Raw genomic sequence first — 24,708 nt, forward strand, 5'->3', positions numbered from 1 at the left:
AAGGATGAACCACAGAAGTTTTGCTTGGTAAAAACACAAGTAATACACATATCTCTAGTCACGTATGCTGAAGTTCATCTAAATGTCAGTGTTTTTTCTCTTCTTTCTTTTTCACTAAGTTTTGCTATCAGCAAAGGCATATACTTACATTAAACTTCCACACTCACCCCTTTCTCCTTTAAGGACAACATGGCCTTCCCCTGGGGATGGGTAGGGATGGCCTGGGGTCCTAACCGTGCGAGAACCCATCTCCATGTGCAGGAGGGGATGGCCTGGGGTCCTAACCAAGGGAGAACCCATCTCCATGTGCAGGAGGGGCTGGCCTGGGGTCCTAACCAAGGGAGAACTCATCTCCATGTGCAGGAGGGGCTGGCCTGGGGTCCTAACCATGGGAGAACCCATCTCCATGTGCAGGAGGGGCTGGCCTGGGGTCCTAACTATGCGAGAACTCATCTCCATGTGCAGGAGGGGCTGGCCTGGGGTCCTAACCATGGGAGAACCCAGCTCATTTCCTGGGGTGAAATGTAAATGACACATATCCCCAGTGGTGCCTGCAGGATGCTCTCCCAAGGTACACACACAATAAATAAATAAAGAAATCATTTGCAGTTCAGTTCAGTTTTATTTGTATCGCGCTTTTTACAGAGAACTGTCACAAAGGCGCTGTACAGAGTAGCAAGGCAAGAGGCTGAGCAAAAAGAGCAAACACTAGGCCTGAACCCCCAAATAGCAGGTACATGAGGTGAAAAACTCCCAGAGGGGAGAAAACCCTCAAACGGCGGTGCGAAAAAACTCCCCAATGGGATGAAATATCGAGAGCAACCCAGCTATAGAGGGGGAGCCCATCCTCCACTGGCCGGCCTGATGTAAAGTAGTAGAAAGCAAATAAAATGGGCTGAACAGGTTACAGCTGATGTGAAAGCTAACAGGAATAATGGAAGACCAAATGGTATAGTTGAGAATACTGCAGTGTAGAGGAGCCGGATGATGGATCTGGAGCTCCAGACAGAATCAAGGCATGGGCAGGGGAGGAGCAGGGCTGAAGCAGTCAATGACCATGGAGCGAGAGACTGGAGCGATCCCGTGGATTCAGGCCGGAAAAGAGGCTGGAGGGGACTTTGGACTCAGGGCGAGGTAAGGGGCAGGAGCCCCATGGAAAGAGAAACAGAGAAGACAGGGTTAAGGTCAGCTAGACACTTGATGCTAAGCTACCTAGTGTGTCAACTCCATATAAAGTTGACACACTAGATATGCCTGGGACATTTTGTTTCAAATTCAGTTGTATTTTTGTGCGTTTTCATTCCAAAACTTTTATTTGTTGTTTAAATAAAGAATAGAATAAAGGGTTAGGGTTCTAGAATTTTCATAAGGCAAATCTTTTTTCCCAGTTATGGTCAGCCAAGACTTCTAGCTAGCTCAACCATGTGTGCAGTTGGCAACTGGAATGTGCCGCAACCTTTTGCGTGCTTTATTCGGGAAAGTTGTTGTTTTTGTTCATTTTAGAGCCGTGGGGGAAGATGTCCGGAAATCCCACCAGGTCCTGATCTGGAAACAGCACATCCTACATGGATGCGCGTGTGAAAAAGCCTTAAGGATCCACTGTGCAAGAGGATTTGCAGGTAATTCTGCGCTGTTTTGCGGTGTTTGCTAAATGCGGAACAGTTGGGCAGGGTAATTCTGTGCTATTTTGCGGTGTTTGCTAAATGCGGAACAGTTGAGCAGGGTGCGGAGCAGTTGAGCAGGGTGCGGAGCGGGTGAGTAGGGTGAGGAACGGGTGAGCAGGGTGAGCAGGGTGCGGAGCAGGTGAGTAGGGTGAGGAACGAGTAAGCAGGGTCAGCAGGGTGCGGCTGCACTGTTCTCACATTTTGTTGTGTTCAGTTCAGCATGTTGCTGTAGGTTCCCATCTCCTGAGGAACTGAAAATGTGTATCTGTCACATGTATAATCGCACTGCACCACAATTTTAAAAAACACACAGAAACACACAAATCAAGACAGGTCAACTTCTGTTTCCCTAACCTTAAGGTTCCCATGCATATACACACAGGCACACATACACACACGTACACACACTGTCCATGTGACAAGTACAACTCCTTGACATGAGAAAGACAAACTGGCTGCTCTTAGGGACGTGTGGGAGAAGTGGGGGAAGTTGCTCTGGATAAGAGGCTCTACTAAATGCCTGTAATGTAATGTAATGTAGTGCTTGCTGGGCCAGTGCAACCCTGGACCTGAAGTCGCTTGGGGGAATGACTGGGTCCTTTTAGAGGCCATTGTCCTTTTAGGCAGTACATCCTCAGCAAGACAGAGGAATGTGGCTTCAAAAACTCATTAAAAATGCATAGACTACGGTGTCGGTGGCATTGTTCTGAATGGCCTGTTCTCGTCATTATGTAATGTTATGGTGTTAAAAGGACAATCCATATATTTCTGAACTATAAACTGGGTTACAAGAGACATTCAAAACATGACGAGGGCCTGTACCAAAGTGTTCCAGTCTGGAGACATGAAATACAGTCGTACAAGAAAAGCAAATAAACATTCACCAGTCAGTGCCGCAATAAAACGAAATTACAACGCAGCCACGCACCTGGGGTTTGGCAGGGTATTCAAATACTCTAGGCAGGAATCAAGGTGAAAGATATTAACGTTTTGAAATATTAAAATGATCTCCCTGTAAACCTTGGTTAAACAATACGTGTTGCAGGCTTAACATAAACCTTAGTTAAAGCGACCCCTACTGGCAGTTAGGTGGTTTCAACAAGACACAGCAAGGGGGTTTAGGCTAAAACACAGGTGCGCATAAAACCACAGATTCAGGGGACACGCCGATCAATTTTGCGAGACCCCATGACCGTGAACCTGTATTAGGTTTAAACAACGGGGGTTTACCTTGATACAGTCTATGATTTAAACTCGTTTTGAACTCTAACCCGCTGCAAAGCTAATGACGTAGCAGCCGCCGCACAAGGTTAGCTCTCTTTTTCTTTTTTAGAGCATTATATGTTTCACTTAACTGAGCCAACAGGAAGACAGCTGAGTCAGAACGGACCACAGGTTAATTCGGTTTGACCTCCTGTACGGTGGCAATATGTAACGACCCGTTGCATGCTGGGAACCGTGCTGCTTCAATTCATTCGAGTCAGGAAACGAAACACTTGTTGTATCCGACCGAATTTTTCGGCATGGCGCTGACCCGTCTTGAACGGTTCTTAACCTGGGTGTTGCGCGCATTTGTGGCGTTTCTGTTCGCCGCCTTTCAGCTGCTTGCACCCCGGCAGTCGGACGGGTCCTCTAAACTCCCACCAATCACAAACCCTCTGCTGATGATATCGGGGATACAGCTCGCGCAGAAGATACGCCGAAAGGAGGTGCGTATATGCAGCTCTCGTTAGGCGAAACTTAAATACGGTATCACATGATATGTGATACAGCAGTATTTGGTATCGGTGTAATACACTGTAAAACATGACTGCGTTCGAATTGCATTTGGAAACAAGTAGTCTGTATAGCCTACTTTGTATTTGTTTGGGAGGCGTTGTCGTAGTGGGGTTAGCTATGTGGCATGCTGAGAGTTTTCGTTTATTTATCTGTTTGTATTTGTCAAATGATCCAATAGAATGGTTGAGTCGTGAGGTGTTCCTGGCACTGCATTTAAGTGTCCCATGGGTATCTGCCCGTAACAGTTATCAGCAACGTCGCCAGCTTTGTTTAGTGCGAGGTTGCTTTTCTAGATTGCATAGTTAGAGCTTCTACAATACGCTCACACTCATAAGGTCAAAAGATTATCCTCTGTAGCCTACTAGAAAGAACGCGAAGGGAATTGCACCATGCAGTGTCACGGGTTTCTATAATTATTTAGGCTGCGTTACATTTTTCAGACGCTCTGGATAAGAGATTTTACTAGTCGGATTAATTAGGGTACCTAGCTCAAGGGTAGTGCCTCATCTGGGAATGAAACCTACAGCCCAAGTTGCAAACCCAATTTCCTAAACATTATGCTGGGCTTCCACCCCCACATAACGACATTTCTGTGTGTTGTACTTGATTGTTGAAATGGACAGAAGTTTGAATGAAAGTAGTTGGGTTTAGGGACTAAAATAAGACTACATTTATGAATGAGTAACATTTATTTGCAGTGTTGCACTGTAGCAGTGTTGTACAGACCAACTGTAGCAGTATTGTCATTCAGTCTGTATCGGTATTGTCATGCAGACTGTAGCGGTGTTGTACAGGCTGACTGTAACGATGTTGTTCAGACCGGCTGTAGCAGTATTGTCATGCACGCTGTAGCATTGTTGTCATGCTGACTGCAACAATGTTGTACAGGCTGTAGCAGTGTTGTACAGGCTAACTGTAGCAGTGTTGTACAGGCTGACTGTACCAGTGTCGTCATACGGACTGTAGCAGTGTTGTACAGGCTAACTGTTGCAGTTTTGTAACAGGCGGACTGTAACAGTGTTGTACAGACTGACTGTAGCAGTATTGTCATGTGGATTGTAGCAGTGTTGTACAGGCTGACTGTAACAGTGTTGTACAGGCTGTAGCAGTGTTGTACAGGCTAACTGTAACAGTGTTATACAGACTGACTGTAACAGTGTTGTACAGGCTAACTGTAACAGTGTTGTACAGGCTAACTGTAGCAGTGTTGTACAGACTGACTGTAGCAGTGTTGTACAGGCTAACTGTAGCAGTGTTATACAGACTGACTGTAACAGTGTTGTCATGTGGACTGTTGCAGTGTTTTACAGACTGACTATAGCAGTGTTGTACAAGCGGACTCTAACAGTGTTGTACAGGCAGACTGTTGCAGTGTTGTATAGGCGGACTGTTGCAGTGTTGTCATGTGGACTGTAGAGGAGTTGTACAGGCTAACTGTAGCAGTATTGTGCAGGCTGACTGTAATCAATGTTTGGTTGTATTTGTTCCCCCAGGTAATGAGTGTAGAGGTGGTCCAGGCATATATTGATCGCATCCAGGAGGTCAATCCCCTCATTAACGCCATGGTTAAGGACAGGTCAGTCTCTGCAGAGATAACTGTATTTAGTGTGTGTGTGTGTTCGTGTAGCGTGTTGTGTTTGTATAGTATGTGTAGCATGTTTAGCGTGAGTGTTATGTTTGTGTAGTGTGTTTAATGTGTATAGAGTGAGTGTAATGTGTTTACATAGTGTTTGTATAGTTGTGTCCTCAGTGTGTAGTGTTTATATTTATGTGTAGTGATTTTGTTGACTGGGCCCATCAAACATTTCATTTAAAGAGCTGACAAGGACTGGAATTTTATCCCAGCACATTCTAGAATCTACATGGTCACGCTTTGTTTCTGCCTGACTTTGGCAACATGGTGAAAATGCTACAGGCCTAGCCTATAGGCTACAAGTCACACTGCATGCTATGTTAAGGATCCCATCCAAAACTGCCAAAAAGTCACAGAAAGCGCAAGAAACTGAGAAAATCACAGAAATGACAAAATAAATACTTCAACAGGGAAAGTAACTTAACTGGAGAAAATGTCAACAGTCTATCGAAATTCCTGCCAGTTATTTGAGCACTAAAAATTATCCAGATGCCCATCCCTAGTGTTTGAGTTGTGTGTGAGTATTGCTTATGACTGTGTTAATATAGTGTTTGTGTAGTGTCAGTGTGAGTGTTGTGTGTGATTAGTGTGCATGTAGGGTGTGAGTAGTGTGCGTGTAGTATGTTTAGTGTGAGTGTAATGTGTGAGTGTAGTGAGTGTGTGCTTCCCGAACACGTCTCCTGTCTGTTCTGGCCCCACGATGGAGGAATGACCTCCCCGTGGAGAACAGCTGAGACACTGACCCACTTCAAGCGACGACTGAAGACTCACCTCTTCAGGCTGCACCTCTCCCCATCCCTCTCTACCTCCCTGTAAATGACTGTAAGCCTAGGGTTGTAACTAGGTAGCTGTTTTGTAGGTGACTTAGTTAATTCACCTGCCCTAATTACTGCTTGTATTTTTGCATAGACTGCGTTGTTGCTGTTCTCGTTCGTGTTAGTGTTAAATAGTTTAACCTTCAGGGTCCAAGTTGAACTATGCGGTTGTTCCCTGCACTTGGACCGGTACTTCTCTCTAGGGTTTTCGTCATACTTGTTCCTGGTTATGTTTATACACTTTGTTGTACGTCGCTCTGGATAAGAGCGTCTGCCAAATGCCTGTAATGTAATGTAGTGTGTGAGAGTGTGTGTGAGTAGTGAGCAGTGTGAGTATAGTGTGAGTGTACTGTGTGTGATTGTAGTGTGTGATTAGAATGTGTGTGAGTAGTGAGCAGTGTGAGTGCAGTGTGTGAGAGCAGTGTGAGTATAGTGTGAGTGTACTGTGTGTGAGTGTAGTGTGTGATTAGAGTGTGTGAAAGTGCATGAGAGTGTGTGTGAGTAGTGAGCAGTGTCATGCCTCTGTGTGCAGGTTCAGTGAAGCTCTCCAGGAGGCTGCTCATGCGGACAGGCTGGTGCAGGAGGAGGAGGGGGGAGAGGAGGCTCTGCAGCATCGCCTCCCCCTGCTGGGCGTTCCCTTCACTGTCAAAGAGTCCTTCAAGCTGCAGGGTATCATGTGCCTGTCTGTCTGTCTGTGCCTGTCTGTCTGTCTGTGCTGTGTGTCTGTCTGTGCTGTCTGTCTGCCTGTGCCTGTCTGTCTCTCTCTGCTGTCTGTCTGTCTGTCTGTGCTATCTGTGTCTATCTGTCTCTCTGTGCCTGTCTCTCTGTGCTGTGTGTCTGTCTGTGCCTGTCTGTCTCTCTCTGCTGTCTGTCTGTGCTATCTGTGTCTATCTGTCTCTCTGTTCTGTCTCTCTGTGCCTGTCTGTCTGGCTGGTCATTGGTTTGTTTTTATGCCTCCGCGACGGCACAGCCGTGGCCAGAGGTGTTATGTTTTCGGGTTGTCCGTCCGTCCGTCCATCCTTCCCGATTCTCGTGAACGCGATATCTCAGGAATGCCTTGAGGGAATTTCTTTTTGGTGGTCAAAGGTCAAGGTCACTGTGACCTCACAAAACACGTTTTTGCCTTGAGGGAATACAAAACACACTTTTACCTTGAGGGAATTCCTTCACATTTGGCGCATACGTCCACTTGGACTCAAGGATGCACGGATTTTGCTGGTCAAAGGTCAAGGTCACTGTGACCTCACATCCCTCCCATTCTTTCATGAACGCGCTCAGGAACGCGAGGCGGTATTTTATATATATTTGGTAAAGCAGAGAATGAAGTCCCATTGCCAGTTCCTATCTAATTTTTGTTTATTTGACAAAAATGTGATACTCTAATATATATACAGTATATATATATATGTAAAAAAGACGAGAGAGTACATTCAGGAATGTGGTAAATATAATGAGGAATCTATCACAGCAAATAATCAAATGGGTTGAGCAGGTTACAGTTATTAAACTGGATGATAAAAAAGTAGCAGATTTCCAAATCTCAAAAATATTTTGAAAACATAGCTTAGCATAACAGGATTTTTGAATCAAGCAAACTGAACTGAACACATGTGGCTGCAGCACTTGCTGATCGCAGGGCTAAGAAGAATTGTGAAACCTGTTTATTGTATGATTTCTGATTGTTTCCCATTGAATTAATAAACTGCAGTATTTTCCACATATGGGAAAATTACACAATGTATCTCAGTAAAGGTGTTATTTGGTTTCTGTCTTTTTTGTGAATCCTTATCAATGAAACAAATAATTATGGACATGTTTGTGTGTGTGTGTGTTTGTGCATGCAGGTTTGCATGTGAGTTTGAATGCATGTATAGTATATGCATCCTCATGAAGCCCACCCTTGTTGACAACCCAGCACACCAAAATGTCCCAATAATATATACTAGAGTTTAATCCCCCCCCCCCCGCAGGCATGCCGAACAGCACAGGACTGCTGTCGAGGAGGGGTGTGGTCTCCCAAGGCGACGCCCCCCCCGTAGCGTTGCTGAAGAGGGCGGGGGCGATTCCACTGGGCGTCACAAACTGCAGTGAGCTCTGCATGTGGCTGGAGTCCCACAACCGCCTGTACGGCATCACCAAAAACCCCTACAACACTGAGCGCATACCTGGCGGCAGTTCAGGTAAGGCCCGTACACTGCTACAATACCACATACACCCCTACACCACCGTATACACCCTTACACCACCACATACACCCTTACACCACCACATTCACTCTTACACAACCACATACACCCCTACACCACCACATACACCCTTACACCCCCACATTCACCCTTACACCACCACATACACCCTTACACCACCACATTCACCCTTACACCACCACATACACCCCTACACCACCACATTCACCCTTACACCACCACATTCACCCTTACACCACCACATCACCCTTACACACCACCACCTATACAACATCACCTTACACCACCACATTCACCCCTACACCACCACATCACCCTTACACCACCACATTACACCCTACACCACCACATACACCCTTACACCACCACATACACCCCTACACCACCACATACACCCTTACACCACCACATACACCCTTACACCACCACATACACCCTTACACCACCACATACACCCCTACACCACCACATTCACCCCTACACCACCACATACACCCCTACACCACCACATTCACCCTTACACCACCACATACACCCTTACACCACCACATTCACCCCTACACCACCACATACACCCTTACACCACCACACACCTTACACACCATCACCCTACACCACCACATACACCCTTACACCACCACATTCACCCTTACACCACCACATCACCCTTACACCACCACATCCTACACCCACATCCTTACACCACCACATGCACCCTTACACCACCACCACATACAATACCCTACACCACCACATACACCCTTACACACCACATACACCCTTACACCACCCTTACACCACCACATACACCCTTACACCACCACATACACCCTTACACCACCACATACACCCTTACACCACCACATTCACCCTTACACCACCACATACACCCTTACACCACCACATACATCCTTACACCACCACATACACCCCTACACCACCACATCACCCCTAACACCACATACATACACCACCACATTCACCCCTACACCACCACATCACCCTTACACCACCACATACACCCTTACACCACCACATACACCTACCACCACATACATCCTACACCACCCTCACCCTACACACCCATGACCTACACACCACATTCATCCTTACACCACCACATACACCCCTACACCACCACATACACCCTTACACCACCACATACATCCTTACACCACCACATTCACCCCTACACCACCACATTCACCCCTACACCACCACATACATCCTTACACCACCACATACACCCCTACACCACCACATGCACCCCTACACCACCATACACAATCCCAGCAGCTAAATTCATTACTCCCCGCACAGTGCTGCAGTAATCCTAAAGTAACGGTGCAGCAGTAATAATAATTAAACAATAATGTAACTATTGCGTAATTACATGATGATGTCCCACCTGCCTGTAATTCTCTCTCAGGAGGGGAGGGCAGTATTTTGGCGAGCGGGGGTTCTGTCATCGGCGTGGGCTCAGATATCGGGGGCAGTATCCGCATACCCGCCTTCTTTAACGGCATCTTCGGCCACAAACCCACCCCAGGTATGAGCGTGAGGTGTGTGTGTGTGTGCGTGTGTGTGTGTGTGCGTGTGTGTGTGTGCGTGTGTTTGTGTGCGTGCGTGTGAGTGTGTGTGCATGCGCGTGTGTGTGTGTGCGCGTGTGTGTTTGTGTGTGTGTGTGTGTGTGTGCGTGTGTGCGTGCAGGTGCGTGCGTGCGTGGGTGTGTGTGAGTGTGTGCGTGTGAGTGTGTGTGTGTGAGGGAGAGTGTAGCATTGACTCTGCTTTTTGCACAGGTGTGGTGTCTAATGAGGGTCAGTACCCTCCTGCCTCAGAGCAGCAGCAGAGCTTCCTGTGCACAGGACCCATGTGCCGCTACGCCGAAGATCTGCTCCCTCTGCTCAGGATCATGGCAGGACCCAGCGCAGAAAAGTACTCCTTCACTAACAATATACATACACATCCAATCTGCTACTGCAGTACTCCTTCACCAGCAATATACAAACACATCCAATCTGCTACTATAGTACACCAACACCAGCAATATACAAACACATCCAGTCTGCTACTATAGTACACCAACACCAGCAATATACATACACATCCAATCTGCTACTATAGTACACCAACACCAACAATATACGTACACATCCAATCTGCTACTGCAGTACACCAACACCAACAATATACATACACATCCAATCTGCTACTACAGTACTCCTACACCAACAATATACATACACATCCAATCTGATACTACAGTACACCAACACCAACAATATACATACACATCCAATCTGATACTACAGTACACCAACACCAACAATATACATACACATCCAGTCTGCTACTACAGTACTCCTACACAAGCAATATACATACACATCCAATATGTTACTGCAGTGTGTGTCTGTACTGCCCCTCCTGTCTGTGTGTCTGTACTGTCCCTCCTCTCAGTGTCTGTACTACCCCTCCTGACTGTCTGTACTGCCCCTCCTCTCAGTATCTGTACTATCCCTCCTGACTGTGTCTGTACTGCCCCTCCTGACTGTGTCTGTACTGCCCCTCCATTCTGTGCATCTGTACTGCCCCTCCTCTCAGTTTCTGTATTGATTATCTCCTCTCTGTGTGTCTGTACTGCCCCTCCTCTGTGTCTGTGCTGCCCCTCCTGACTGTGTGTTTGTACTGCCCCTCTCTGTGTGTCTGTACTGGCCCTCCTCTCTGTGTGTCTGTACTGCCCCTCCTCTCAGTGTCTGTACTGCCCCTCCTGACTGTCTGTACTGCCCCTCCTCTCAGTATCTGTACTATCCCTCCTGACTGTGTCTGTACTGCCCCTCCATTCTGTGCATCTGTACTGCCCCTCCTCTCAGTTTCTGTATTGATTATCTCCTCTCTGTGTGTCTGTACTGCCCCTCCTCTGTGTCTGTGCTGCCCCTCTCGTGTTGTACTGCCTCCTGTGTTGGTACTGCCCTCTCTGTGTGTCTGTATGGCCCCTCCTCTCAGTGTCTGTACTGCCTCTCCTGACTGTGTGTCTGTACTGCCCCTCCTCTCTGTGTGTCTGTATGCCCTCCTGTGTCTGTACTGCCCTCCTGACTGTGTCTGTACTGTCCTTCTCTGTGTGTCTGTACTGCCCCTCTCTCGTCTGTACTGCCCTCTGTGTCTGTACTGCCCTCTCTTGTGCTGGTTTTCTGTGTGTCTGTACTGCCCCTCCTCTCTGTGTGTCTGTACTGCCCCTCTTCTCTGTGTGTCTGTACTGCCCCCTCTGTGTGTCTGTACGGCCCCTCCTCTTTGTGTGTCTGTACTGCTTCTCCTCTGTGTCTGTCTGTACTGCCCCTCTCGTTGTGTCTGTACTGCCCCTCCTCTCTGTGTCAGCACTGCCCCTCCTCACCATGTCTGTACTGCCCCTCTCTGTGTCTGTAGGCTGTCTCTCTCCTCGGAGGTGGACCTGAGTAAGCTGAGGTTTTTCTCTGTGCCTCATGATGGTGGTTCCCCCCTCATGTCCCCTGTGGACCAGGAGCTCCTGGAGGCTCAGAGAAAGGTGAGAGAGAGGGAGAGGGAGAGGGAAAGAGGAACAGTGGTGGAGAGAGAGAGGGAGAGAGAGAGAGGTGGAGGGAGACAAAGGGAGAGGGAGAGGGAGAGAGAGAGAGGGGGAAAGAGGAAGAGAGGTGGAGGGGAGAGAGAGAGGGAGAGAGAGAGGCTGAGAGAGAGGCTGAGAGAGAGGTGGAGAGAGAGGGATAGAGGTGGAGGGGGAGAGGGAGAGAGACAGGGAAAGCGGGAGAAAGAGATGGATAGAGGTAGAGAGAGGAGGGAGAGAGGTGGAGGGGAAGAGAGGGAGAGAGGTGGAGAGAGTGAGGGAGAGAGGCAGAGAGAGAGAGAGAGGGAGAGAGGTCACGATGGAGGGAGGAGAAAGAAAGGACAGGGTGAGGAGATGAGAGAGAGGATGGACGGATGATGAAGTGAAGGATGGAGAGGCATGGGAACCGAAGAGTGTGTGTTTCCCCAGGTGGTGGAGCGTCTGGAGACAGACCTGGGGGTGAAAGTACAGAAGCTGCAGCTCCCCCAGCTCAGATACTCCTTCCAAATCTGGGGAGCATTGATGGGGGCTCCAGGGAAGGACGGAAAGGTCTGTCTGTCTCTCTCTGTCCGTCCACAATATCCCAGCCTCTGTTTAGCTCTGTGTCTTAGTGAATGTCCCGGTAGGACACTGCCGTTGTATCCTTGAGCAGGGTACTTGACCTGCATTGCTCCAGTATATATCCAGCTGTATAATTGGATACAATGTAAATCGCTCTGGATAAGAGTGTCTGATATATGCCTGTAAACTATGATCAAATTTAAGACTGAGGTGAATCAACAGGCCAATGTGGACATATAGCGACTAAAACTAGTTATTGAGGGCCACTTGAGAACCAGTGCTCTACACAAAGCTTATTCACTGCCACATCTCCCAATCTCTTGGGTTTATTTGTGACTGATGGTAATCTCCAGCTTAGTTTGCCAGTTCTGTGGCCTGTTGTTGGTGCTAATGGGAGACACTGCCACAGAGGCAGTAGGTGCTCCAGATAAGCCATAAACTGAACATTTAGAGCACCCTCCTGCTGAAGCTGGGGTCTTCCATGCATCTTCCAAAAAGGAGTCACATGGCCAAAACAGCACTGTGGAACTAGAGGTCCTGTACTTTAATACAGCTTTAGAACGTCCTGTTATCGACCAGAACTGGTTAACCTGTAGTTAAGAAGCAGAGGACGGAAGGAGCGCAGAAGCTGAGTATCTGGTGAGTTTAAAAGATCTGTGGGTCTCCTTCCTCAGCCGCCCAAGACCTTTGCAGAGCTGATGGGGGGTGAAGGCAAGAGGGTGTGGCCTATCTGGGAAATGGCCAAGTGGATGCTGGGACGGTCCTCCCATACCATGCCTGCTATCGGTAACACTGATCAGGCACACGCAAACAATGCAGACACGTGGACCTACAGTTACATGCAAAAGTACTAAGAGAGTGACACAGTTTGGTATTTACGTCCATATCAGGTGATCTGTGTAGGAATTACAGGAGACCTACAGATTGCCTTCACTCTCCCGAGCTGGCAGCAGGGGGCGTATATGAGCGTGCTTGTACAGTTTGCTAATTGGACATTCTAAATGCAGGTAGAATTGGTACAATTTTAAGAAATGAACATTCTGCTTTTTGGCCCTGGAAAACTCCTTAGTTGCTCCAGTAGCATGTTTGGGGTCATTGTCCTAAAGAACATCAACAGAATCAACTCCTTTTTCTGGCTTTCTTGTGCATGATGCAAAGTCACACAGCTGGCCTAGAAATGGCTGAGCAGCCAATTGTCCCATTACTTTTGCTCCCCTAAAATAGGGAGACTATGTATAAAAATGGCTGTAATTCCTGCAAAGATCTCGCAATATGGATGTTAAAACCCACAGACTAAAGCTGACACTCTGCACTTTAACCTCATGTTCATTTTTTTATTTCAAGTCCAATGTGCTGGACTACATGAACAAAACAACAAAATTGTGTCACTGTCCCAATGTTTTTGCATTTAACTGTGTGTCTCTGTTCCAGTTTTGTTGTGATCTGTTGAGCATATGTGTCTCTTGTGGTCCTGGTTTTGTTCTGATTGGTTGAATGGACTGTACTGAGGGTATGTGTCTGTACTGGTCTGGCTGTGTCTGCACTGAGGGTATGTGTCTGTGTAGGTCTGGCTGTGTCTGTACTGAGGGTATGTGTCTGTGTAGATCTGGCTGTGTCTACTGAGCGTATGTGTCTGTACTGAGGGTATGTGTCTGCAGATCTGGCTGTGTCTGTACTAAGGGTATGTGTCTATACTGACGATATGTGTCTGTACTGAGCATATGTGTTGGTACTGAGGGTAGGTGTCTGTACTCAGCGTATGTGTCTGTACTGAGGGTATGTGTCTGTGCCGATCTGGCTGTGTCTGTACTGAGGGTATGTGTCTGTACTGAGCATGTGTCTCTACTGAGGGTATGTGTCTCTACTGAGCATATGTGTCTGTACTGAGGGTATGTGTCTGTACTGAGCGTATGTGTATGTACTTAGCGCATGTGTCTGTACTGAGCATATGTGTCTGTACTGAGCATGTGTGTCGGTACTGAGCGTATGTGTCTGTACTCAGCGTATGTGTCTGTACTGAGGGTATGTGTCTGTGCCGATCTGGCTGTGTCTGTACTGAGGGTATGTATCTGTACTGAGCATGTGTCTCTACTGAGGGTATGTGTCTCTACTGAGCATATGTGTCTGTACTGAGGGTATGTGTCTGTACTGAGCGTATGTGTATGTACTTAGCGCATGTGTCTGTACTGAGCATATGTGTCTGTACTGAGGGTATGTGTCTGTACTGAGCATGTGTGTCGGTACTGAGGGTATGTGTCTGTACTGAGCATGTGTGTCGGTACTGAGCGTATGTGTATGTACTTAGCGCATGTGTCTATACTGAGCATATGTGTCTGTACTGAGGGTATGTGTCTGTACTGAGCATGTGTGTCGGTACTGAGCGTATGTGTCTGTGCAGGTCTGGCTCTGATGGAGATGGTGCAGAGCTCTCGGCCCTCCCCGTTTGTCCTACAGCAGAAGGAGGAGCTACAGACACAGCTTGAGGAGCTTCTGGGTACAGATGGGGTTCTGCTGTACCCCACTCACCCCCACATCGCTCCCAAACATCACCACCCTTTCTTCACCCCCTTCAACTTTGCTTACACAGGTACATGCGTCCCACAGCTAACACATACAGGGACCCTTACCTGCACAGGTACATGCTCCCCACAGCTAACACATACAGGAGGCCTTTACCTCTCTCTCCACTACCTCCCTCCCCCCCTCCCTCCCCCCCCCACCCCCTCTCCCTCCCCCCTCCCCCCCTCTCTCTCTCTCCCCCGCAGGGATCTTTAACATCCTGGGGCTGCCGGTGACTCAGTGTCCTGTGGGACTGAGCAGGGAGGGTTTACCCCTGGGGCTGCAGCTGGTTGCCGGGAAACGGCAGGATCACCTGACTCTGGCAGCCGCCCTGCACCTGGAGAGAGCATTCGGGGGCTGGAGGGACCCGGGGACTGTCTAAACACACACACAAACACACACACACTCACACACTCTACACACTATACACACACACACACACACATACACACACTAGCGATAAAACAGAATGATAACTGATTAAAGGACAGCTTCTGTCTATTCAAAGTATTACATCAAACTGCTTAACACACTGTACACACAGTACTTACACACATGTGCTCCCACAGATATGCACAAACTGCTTAACACACTGTACACACAGTACTTACACACATGTGCTCCCACAGACATGCACATACTGCTTAACACACTGTACACACAGTACTTAAACACATGCTCCCACAGACATGCACAAACTGCTTAACACACTGTACACACAGTACTTACACACATACTCCCACAGACATGCACACATTCTGCACACAAACATTCACACACAATGTACAGACCACAAACACATATTTTAATTCTTTGAGACCACCGTTAAACATACAACAAATAAGAACCCTGAAAGTATGTATTATATGAATACTTGAATATGAACCATGTAATCATATGGTTGTTCCCTGTCTGAACTATTTTAACTGATACAAGGAAGTACACAGTTCTCACAACATACAGATGAAACCACTTTCATACAGAGAAAAAGCAGATTGATAACTGATTAATTGATAGCTACTATCTCTTCAAGTTTTACTTCACACTGCCTCACAGTAAATATACCTTTTCACTTTATATAGTTGAAAAACTGAACTTAAAATTTTAAATTGCTAATATTTTAGAACATCTGCATTCATGTGTATAATTAACTTAATTACATAAAGTTCAATATTCTTTGTTATCAATAATGTAATGAAAAGTAGCATATTCAGGCTTTGCAGAGAGGCATGTGATTAAAATGTTCCCTGAATTTCAAAGTGAAATTACAATACAAATAAATGAGTCATTGATCCCGGTTCGGTAGTAGGGAGAGCAGTTTGTTGTGTATATTTGTAATGTTTTGCAGATTAATTCATGAACAAATAACAAGGTATATTAAACATGGCAGTCCGTCTCCAGTCTTTTGCTTTCACCAAAAGGACTTGACCCTTAATATGCATCCAGGTACATGCTCGAAGCAGTCCAGGTTTCACTCTGGTAGATGTTCAACCTTGGCCCTGGGATCATTGGGAAAGATTAGCTGTTTTAACTATAATTAATAAACAACGTTGTGCCTTCTGCCAGTTGTAAAATCTTTATCTCTCTCTCTCTCAGATATATATACCAGATAGATTTTTGAGTTTTTAGAGCATGTTTAAGGACGAAAATGCAGCTGCCATCAAAACCAGAAAAGAACTGGGACTACCTTGACCCATCTTCATTTAGTATACATATAAATAGGAAGAGTTAGAAAGAAAAAAAGACAGTTTCTATAAATATGTTGCTAAAACCAAAATGTACTGAAGCATAACACAGTATAGGAGCTCTGTTTGTTACAGAGTTTGTTACTCAGAATGTAATTGATCAATTAAAGCTGTCAGTTGCACAGGTAATTCACCTCACCTCTTGAGTCTAAAATGTTTGTTGTATTTAAGGTGAGAACAAAAACCGACAGACCCTGTGGCTCCCGAGGACCAGGGTTGGCCACTCCTGCTCCAGTGCCTTGAAACGGGTCTCAAACTCTGTTCCTGGTTTTTGTGATTATCTTTCAATCAGTAGCCAATTTAGGCCTTGGGAACAAGATGTGCAGACTCTTTACCCAATCGATTCTTTAAGCACTTAAGAGCAGGAACACATCAAAAACCACCAAACACAATACTCAAGATACTCATGGCTGTGGAAAGGAGTGTGTGCTCAAGATAATTATTTGGTGTGTGTTTGACTGTCAGTTTTTATCTATTTGGTGGTATGTGTGTGTGTGTGATATCTCTGAGTCACAGTGTTAGCCATGGTGTCTCTGTGAGTCACAGTGGTAGTCATGGTGCTGTCCGTCTGAGTCACAGTGGTAGTCATGGTGCTGGCTGTGAGTCAGTGGTAGTCACGGTGCTCTCTCTCTGAGTCAGAGTGGTAGTCATGGTGCTTTCTGTGTGTCACAGTGGTAGTCATGGTGCTGTCTGTGTTGTCACAGTGGTAGTCATGGTGCTGTCTGTGTGAGTCACAGTGGTAGTTAGGGTGCTGTCTGTGAGTCATAGTGGTAGTCATGGTGCTGTCTGTGTTGTCACAGTGGTAGTCATGGTGCTGTCTGTGTTGTCACAGTGGTAGTCATGGTGCTGTCTGTGTGAGTCACAGTGGTAGTCATTGTGTTGTCTGTGTGAGTCACAGTGGTAGTCATGGTGCTGTCTGTGTGAGTCACAGTGGTAGTCGTGGTGCTGTCTGTGTGAGTCACAGTGGTTGTCGTGGTGCTTTCTGTGTGAGTCACAGTGGAAGTCATGGTGCTGTCTGTGTGAGTCACAGTGGTAGTCGTGGTGCTGTCTGTGTGAGTCACAGTGGTAGTCGTGGTGCTTTCTGTGTTGTCACAGTGGTAGTCATGGTGCTGTCTGTGTGAGTCACAGTGGTAGTCATGGTGCTGTCTGCGTGAGTCACAGTGGTAGTCATGGTGCTGTCTGTGTGAGTCACAGTGGTAGTCATGGTGCTGTTTGTGGAGGAGCTGTCTCTGGAGGTTTCTGTGGGTTTTGACAGCAGCCTTCACTCAGATCCTGAAGGGAGGATCACTCTCCTGTATTCCAGCATTACAAAGCCCAGCATCCTGGAGCCACACCCACCCTCACCCTTACATCACTAAATGCTTTTGCTTTTCTACACTGTGTTCTTGAGTTTTTTGTTTTGCGTGTGAGTGTGAGATTTTTGGTATACGAGTGATGAGGTTGAGTTTTGTGTAACTGTTATCTCAGCACATGCATTTAAGTTGTTTATATAAAATTATTCATAGATAAAATCTTATTTAAAAAGAGGTCAGATTTAAAGACTGGCATATATTATTTCAGTGTAATTTCACAATCACAAGGGGCAAAATATTCAGCTCTGTCAGCTAAAAGTTTTCCTTAAATGATGGGGGGAACCCCGTTATTTTCAATTAGCAATAAATGGTTTTGGTGAAACTTCTCAGCAGTAATTGTAATGTAATGTAATGTGATTCAAATATTATAAACATGTATAAACTTTGTCTTAAATTGTTTACTACCTTCATGAAAGAAACAAAATCCCTGACCGCCATAAAACGTGTAAAAAATTATTATAAATATTATATTATTGAGTAGAATAAAGTAAAAATAAAAATTTTAAAATACGCGAAACAATTGAAAGAGCACAAGTTTATCGAATTTCCATTCAAATCCGACCGTCTGACGGTACTCGGGAGGCAAATCCGCCCAGTTCAGCTTTTGATTGGCATGTGCCCTACATTTTGTTAAGTCACCGTGAATCGGCCGTGGAATGCGTGCAGAGTTAATCGACGTGTCCAGATGTTTGCAGCAAGAACATTTTGTGCGATCACTTAACTTTATAAACAAAATTCCTTCAACCTGTGTGGACCAGGTTATATTGCTAGAGTTCCCAAGTTTAATACTGAGAATTTGTTAAATTCATGACTGTCACGAAATTGACCAAACCGAATAATTAATGCCCCTGCTCTCTTCATAAATTGATAAACATAATTAAATGTACGATATGAACATATTACAATGAAAGGTTCGAAGAATTCTCCGTGTTGCCCGTTCTTCATTAATGAGTGTTGAAAGGGGGCTGGGCTTGCCCTCGCCGTTATATAGCCTCGGGTAGGTGCCGATATCGTGGACCAGGGTGTTGCTGCAGAACTGGAGGAAAGAATCCACGCACTCAAATTACTATTCCCGTTACTGGAGGCCGAATAAATCAGAATGCTCATCATAATCGAAGATCAGGTAAGAAATCAGAGACACATTATGCAGTCAGTCTTTTGAATAAAGTTTTTAGTTTTCTTGGATATATACACAGACACTGACGTTTCTGTAAACTTGCCTAATCCTAGACATGAGATTATTCCTATAGAAAATTGAGTTATTAGCCAGCATGATGTGGGGGCTATGGGCATGCAACGCGTGACTTGCACATTTTGCCCCCTAACGTCACTGTACAGTGGAACCACGAGCAGCAGCGCTCAGATTTGTCCATTCTTTAAAATCGCCATCTTTCTGTCGGGTTCATTCAATTCTAAGCGAATCTAATTTTAGTGTGTCACAAAAACTTGCTCGCCAGAATTAATGTCTGCTTGTACAGCGCGGGTTATTATTTTTGTGCTTGATTTTGTTTTAATTCGATAGGTTGCTTGCGAGCTACCAGTAACCTTTCGAATAAACCCGGTTGTCTGGTCTGGGAAAGTCATGATTTGCGCATCATGTGCTTCTGATAACATTAAAAAAAACTTGAGCAGAAGGCTTCATTCGCAGCATTGGCTAACTTTAACCAATAGTCATTGGCACCAAAAGCAGGGTTATAATGAGACAACATCATCTTGTATTTTTAAATGAACAAATCACATGGCTCGTAACTGTACGTAGCCTAGTATGTCGCATGTAAAGCGCTAGTAGCGTTATTAGTGTGCTTTGAACGGTCATATCCATAGAATTAGTTAGATATCCATAGAGCATTATTCATAACGCGACAATGTATATATGCAGCTCTAAGGGTTGATGATTTCCTGATGACTAGCTAGATTGATGCGGTAGCTAGCTGCGCGAGTTGCGTTTTCTAAAGCTAGTTAGGCTACTTCAGTTGTCATAGTAGCATAATGTAGCTAAAATACGATACGTGTATTTCCATAGCCTGCAGCCACGTGGATCGTGTCTGGGAGTCAGGTGCTAAAGATTATTGTTTTTTTACGGCGTTACTGAGCTAGGGCCATTGTTTCCCGATGAAAGGAATCTTCCACATAGTAAAGCTAATTACTGTTCTCTGTTTCGGGTTGTGCTTTGTTTGCCTGTCCGTCACCGACAGATCATGCATTTATTCCCACCAACAGATTCTTGTACTTTTAAATTATTAAGCACCTAAAACAGGACGATGACATTTGATTAAGGACGTAATTTCTTTCCATATGTTAATTGTGTTGAATGGTTAGACTGTGTAAAACACAGTTATACCAACTACAGATTACCAGTCTGTTACTAAGAGGACAGAAACTAACCACAGACTAATACTGGGCTGTTGAACAGGTGACCCACCACACACATACTTTTGGCCTTTGTTTATAATGAGAGAGGTTATCAAGTCTTCAAATGCAAGTCTGAAGTCTTTCAGCTAGAGTCAAGTCATGGAGGGATGAGTCAAAGTGAGGTCTCAAGTTTTTTTTAAGACTCTTTGTTCACAAGTCATTATTGGCAAGTCTGAATTGAGTCTTAAGTCATTTAAGGAAGAGTTGCCATTCGAGTCTCAAGTGCGACTCACGATTCTCCAACTTGAGTGCCCACCTTTCTGAATAAATGCATCAAAGTTCTGTGTCCAGACCTGCATCCACAGTGTTTGAATCGCCGGCATAACTGATAGCTTTGAGCATTTTAAGATCTACTTTGTTTTGACACAATGGTTATTTGTACACTGGTTTATAAACAGTGTGTGGAATATTTTTTGCTCATATGCATCTTTTTAAAATTGCCTGCCCCCTTAGAGGGATCTGAAGAAACTGAAAAGAGCAAGTTCACTCATCACAAAATACAAATCCATTACTAAGAGGATATAAACCACAAAATAATAATGTAATACAGAAAAAATAAACTAACAACATACCACAAATCTGTTATCAAGAGGAAAGTCACTAATCATGAAATACGTGTTACCAAGACGACTACTTGCCTCTGACTAAGAGAAGATAAATTAATCACAGCTACAATGATAAGCATTAGGTGAAGGTTTTCTGTGCAGGTGTTGTTGTTCTGCATGATTAAATAACTCCCCAATCCTATGTCTCCATTAGGAGGGTTTTGAGGAGGCCCTGGTTGATGCTGGAGACAAGCTGGTGGTGGTCGACTTCACAGCGACATGGTGCGGGCCCTGCCAGAGCATCGCCCCCTTTTTCAAAGTGAGTGTCTCACAGTTTACCCACAATGCACTGGGCCCTGCCAGAGCATCGCCCCCTTTTTCAAAGTGAGTATCTCACAGTTTACCCACAATGCACCAGGCCCTGCCAGAGCATCGCCCCCTTTTTCAAAGTGAGTGTCTCACAGTTTACCCACAATGCACTTAGGCCCTACAATGGTGGTCAACGCCACTGATGCACGCTGGAAGAGAATGCACTTAATATTTAATGGTTGAGTTGTATGTTGGTTTCTCTCCTATAGGGACTCTTTGTGGGTGGTGAATATGAGCTGGTCTGGTAGGGAAGCGTGAACCAGCTGCAGCTGAAGCTCTTAAACCCAAATTAACCTGATTACTGTCCCTGCTGTGCCTGCCAGGCAGCCACGAGCCTCCTGCCGGGTGAAAACGCTGTTTCCGTAGAGATGAAAACGCTGTTTCCGTAGAGATGAATAAGTGTCACAAACACTGACCCGCTAACTCTCTCACTTGGTAGAGATGGATATAGCAGAGAGAATAGAATTGAACCCATACAGCATCTCTCTCCATCCATCTCTCCCTCAGGAGCTGTCTGATAAGTACCCTGACGTGGTGTTCCTGAAGGTTGATGTGGATGACGCAGCGGTAAGAAACTCGGCACACTTACTGCTACAGAGCTCCCTCTGCAGCAGGGTTTGCTGTGTGCGCTGGGGATTAGTGTGTGTGCATTGGGGATTAGTGTGTGCACTGGGGATTAGTGTGTGTGCGCTGGGGTTTAGTGTGTGTGCACTGGGGTTTAGTGTGTGTGCACTGAGGGTTAGTGTGTGTGCATTGGGGATTAGTATGTGTGCACTGAGGTTTAGTGTGTGCGCTGGGGTTTAGTGTGTGTGCACTGAGGATTAGTGTGTGTGCACTGGGGATTAGTATGTGTGCACTGAGGTTTAGTGTGTGTGCACTGGGGTTTAGTGTGTGCGCTGGGGTTTTGTGTGTGTGCACTGGGGATTAGTATATGTGCACTGAGGTTTAGTGTGTGTGCTGGGGTTTAGTGTGTGCACTGGGGATTAGTGTGTGTGCTGGGGTTTAGTGTGTGCGCACTGAGGAGTAGTATGTGTGCACTGAGGTTTAGTGTGTGTGGTCTGGGGTTTAGTATGTGCACTAGGGTTTAGTTTGTGTGCACTGGGGTTTAGTGTGTGTGCTGGGGTTTAATGTATGAGCTGGGGTTTAGTGTGTGTGCACTGGGGTTTAGTGTATGAGCTGGGGTTTAGTATGTACACTGGGCTTAGTGTGTGTGTGCTGGAGTTAGTGTGTGTGCTGGGGTTTAGTGTGTGCTGGAGTGTAGGGTTTAGCATTTGGGCAGTTTGATATAATTGGTTAATAGTGATTTTCTGTGTTGCCAATGAGCATTTAATAATTTGTAAATGCATTCTTGAAAAGGCATTCCTCTTTCGTACTTCATCCTCTTTTTCCTCTCTCTGTCTCTAGGACGTCGCCAGCTTCTGTGACATCAAATGCATGCCCACATTCCAGTTCTACAAAAATAGCGAAAAGGTTTGTGTGAGGCGGACACAAATCCCTTGTCTACACATTGCCATTCTGTTTATGGTCCACAACCTCATGAATCAGTTTCATCCTACTTTAAAAAATGATCAAAATGAGTAACTTTAGTATTCATGCTATGCAAATACAATGGGGGTAGGCTCCACAAAATGAGCAGGGTAAAGTATACCTTTAAACACACAGAGCTGGGTGTCTGGTGCGTCTCTGGTACGCTCTGCTATGACAGCACTCATCTTCTCTGTTCGAAATGAAAATGATCTTATTGTTGGAAGTATTGTTGTTCATAAATCAATTAATTTTTTGTTATTTCTGTTTATTTTGCATTTTTTAATCGTCCCTCTCATCCAGGTGGATGAATTTGCTGGGTCAAACCAAGGCAAGCTGGAAGAAATGATTTGCAGCAAAAAATGAACCAACTCCACATAACCCTAACTCCAGCATTTCTTACAAAATAAGCTTATTTATAGATATTTTACAGCTTTTTCAACCAATATATTATGAAGGAAGAGAAACTTGTATCAAATAAAACATTTTAGTTCCTTCAGCAGTGTGAGGCTGCATTTTCTGTATTTTTTAAGTTTGGAATTACTTAGCCATCCCCTTTCAAGCCTATGACCACATTCTGGGTCGAGATCTGGTTACTTCGACGACCATAGCATATGAGTCACATCATTTTCATACTCATCAAACCATACAGGGACCCCTCGTGGCCTGTGGATGGGGGCATTGTCATCCTGGAAGAGCTTGGAAAAGGGAAAAAAAAGGGGAACGACACCTGTGAGCCTTCTAGACATCTAGCCTTCCTGCTCAGTGTATTCCACTCACATCTTGGAGTCCCCATCTATATATAAGATTGTTTTTCTCTTCATCATGCTGTATTATTCGGGGGGGGGGGGGTGTATTTGGCATACTTTATAATATTGGGGGGGGGGGGGTTGTACCCCCTAACACCCTAACACCCCCCCCCCCATAAATTGTCATACAGGAGCCATGAGTTGGAGGCAGGAGTTATGAAAACTGCTGTAGTGCCTTCAGTGGCTAAGTGGCACCAGATGTGGTATAGGATCTTTGGCTAAGTGGCACCAGATGTGGCATAGGATCTTTGGCTAAGTGGCACCAGATGTGGCATAGGATCTTTGGCTAAGTGGCACCAGATGTGGCATAGGATCTTTGGCTAAGTGGCACCAGATGTGGTATAGGGTCTTTGGCTAAGTGGCACCAGATGTGGTATAGGGTCTTTGGCTAAGTGGCACAGGATCTTTGGCTAAGTGGTACCAGATGTGGTATAGGGTCTTTGGCTAAGTGGCACCAGATGTGGTATAGGGTCTTTGGCTAAGTGGCACAGGATCTTTGGCTAAGTGGTACCAGATGTGGTATGGGGTCTTTGGCTAAGTGGCACCAGATGTGGTATAGGATCTTTGGCTAAGTGGCACCAGATGTGGTATAGGGTCTTTGGCTAAGTGGCACCAGATGTGGTATAGGGTCTTTGGCTAAGTGGCACCAGATGTGGCATAGGGTCTTTGAAAGACACCCTCTACCAATATGGCAGGTTTCATAAAAATCAGCCAAGGATTTAAGCAAAAACAAAAAATAAAATGAAGAACAAATGACATTCAAAATGGTGGTCAATCAAGTGGTGACCCATAAAGCAAATATTTAGGTTCCTAATTTTATCACTTCAAATCTCTGCAAAGCAATAGTGATTGTTAGTTAATTTTTGAAAATTTTTCCATATTTGAATCTACAGCACCAGCATCTGTTCAGATATGCGAGGTCATTCTGTATATTGTCTTCATGAATATTATCATTTTTTGAGCCAGTGTGTTATTTACCTGTTATTCAGCCTCATATCTGTTCAGTGGTCACCTTCTGAATTGCCACGTTTTTTTGCCAACAGAAGCTTTTTGCATAACTCGGGAGATGCGTACATCTATATAATCAACAGAATAAATACATCTTTTCATTATTTGCCAATAGAATAATGAATAGAAGCAAATGAGAGGAGAAATAA

The 24,708-nt window shown here is 45.5% G+C and overlaps 2 protein-coding genes and 1 long non-coding RNA gene across 3 annotated transcripts; 2 read left to right on the forward strand and 1 right to left on the reverse strand.

Annotated features, from left to right (window-relative positions):
• Positions 1-599: 599 nt before the first annotated feature.
• LOC135255983 (uncharacterized) lies at positions 600-3,130 on the reverse strand. The gene is made up of 2 exons (XR_010330343.1): positions 3,020-3,130; positions 600-1,949 (listed from the first exon to the last, which is right to left on the reverse strand). It is a non-coding gene; the product is annotated as an uncharacterized LOC135255983 (long non-coding RNA).
• LOC135255978 (fatty-acid amide hydrolase 2-A-like) lies at positions 3,047-16,181 on the forward strand. The gene is made up of 11 exons (XM_064337846.1): positions 3,047-3,373; positions 4,937-5,019; positions 6,424-6,560; positions 7,862-8,071; positions 9,528-9,647; positions 9,898-10,033; positions 11,522-11,639; positions 12,105-12,224; positions 12,911-13,022; positions 14,635-14,823; positions 15,002-16,181. The coding sequence occupies exons 1-11, from the start codon at positions 3,188-3,190 to the stop codon at positions 15,175-15,177; spliced, it is 1,587 nt and encodes a 528-aa protein (XP_064193916.1). The 5' UTR covers positions 3,047-3,187; the 3' UTR covers positions 15,178-16,181.
• Positions 16,182-18,858: 2,677 nt separating this feature from the next.
• LOC135255987 (thioredoxin-like) lies at positions 18,859-23,241 on the forward strand. The gene is made up of 5 exons (XM_064337850.1): positions 18,859-19,015; positions 21,064-21,168; positions 21,726-21,785; positions 22,623-22,688; positions 23,046-23,241. The coding sequence occupies exons 1-5, from the start codon at positions 18,992-18,994 to the stop codon at positions 23,106-23,108; spliced, it is 318 nt and encodes a 105-aa protein (XP_064193920.1). The 5' UTR covers positions 18,859-18,991; the 3' UTR covers positions 23,109-23,241.
• The last annotated feature ends 1,467 nt before the right edge of the window (positions 23,242-24,708 follow it).

Source organism: Anguilla rostrata, chromosome 5, assembly GCF_018555375.3.
Source record: "Anguilla rostrata isolate EN2019 chromosome 5, ASM1855537v3, whole genome shotgun sequence".
Taxonomy (NCBI): Eukaryota; Metazoa; Chordata; class Actinopteri; order Anguilliformes; family Anguillidae; genus Anguilla; species Anguilla rostrata.

What these genes read in the sequence shown, in the direction of transcription:
- LOC135255978 (XM_064337846.1), top strand. Translation starts at nt 3,188, where the DNA reads ATGGCGCTGACCCGTCTTGAACGGTTCTTAACCTGGGTGTTGCGCGCA. An exon ending in GCAGGACCCAGCGCAGAAAA is followed by an intron (nt 10,034 to 11,521) that starts GTACTCCTTCAC and finishes CTGTGTCTGTAG; the next exon opens with GCTGTCTCTCTCCTCGGAGG. An exon ending in CCATACCATGCCTGCTATCG is followed by an intron (nt 13,023 to 14,634) that starts GTAACACTGATC and finishes GTGTCTGTGCAG; the next exon opens with GTCTGGCTCTGATGGAGATG.
- LOC135255987 (XM_064337850.1), top strand. Translation starts at nt 18,992, where the DNA reads ATGCTCATCATAATCGAAGATCAG. An exon ending in GCATCGCCCCCTTTTTCAAA is followed by an intron (nt 21,169 to 21,725) that starts GTGAGTGTCTCA and finishes TCTCTCCCTCAG; the next exon opens with GAGCTGTCTGATAAGTACCC. An exon ending in TCTACAAAAATAGCGAAAAG is followed by an intron (nt 22,689 to 23,045) that starts GTTTGTGTGAGG and finishes CCTCTCATCCAG; the next exon opens with GTGGATGAATTTGCTGGGTC.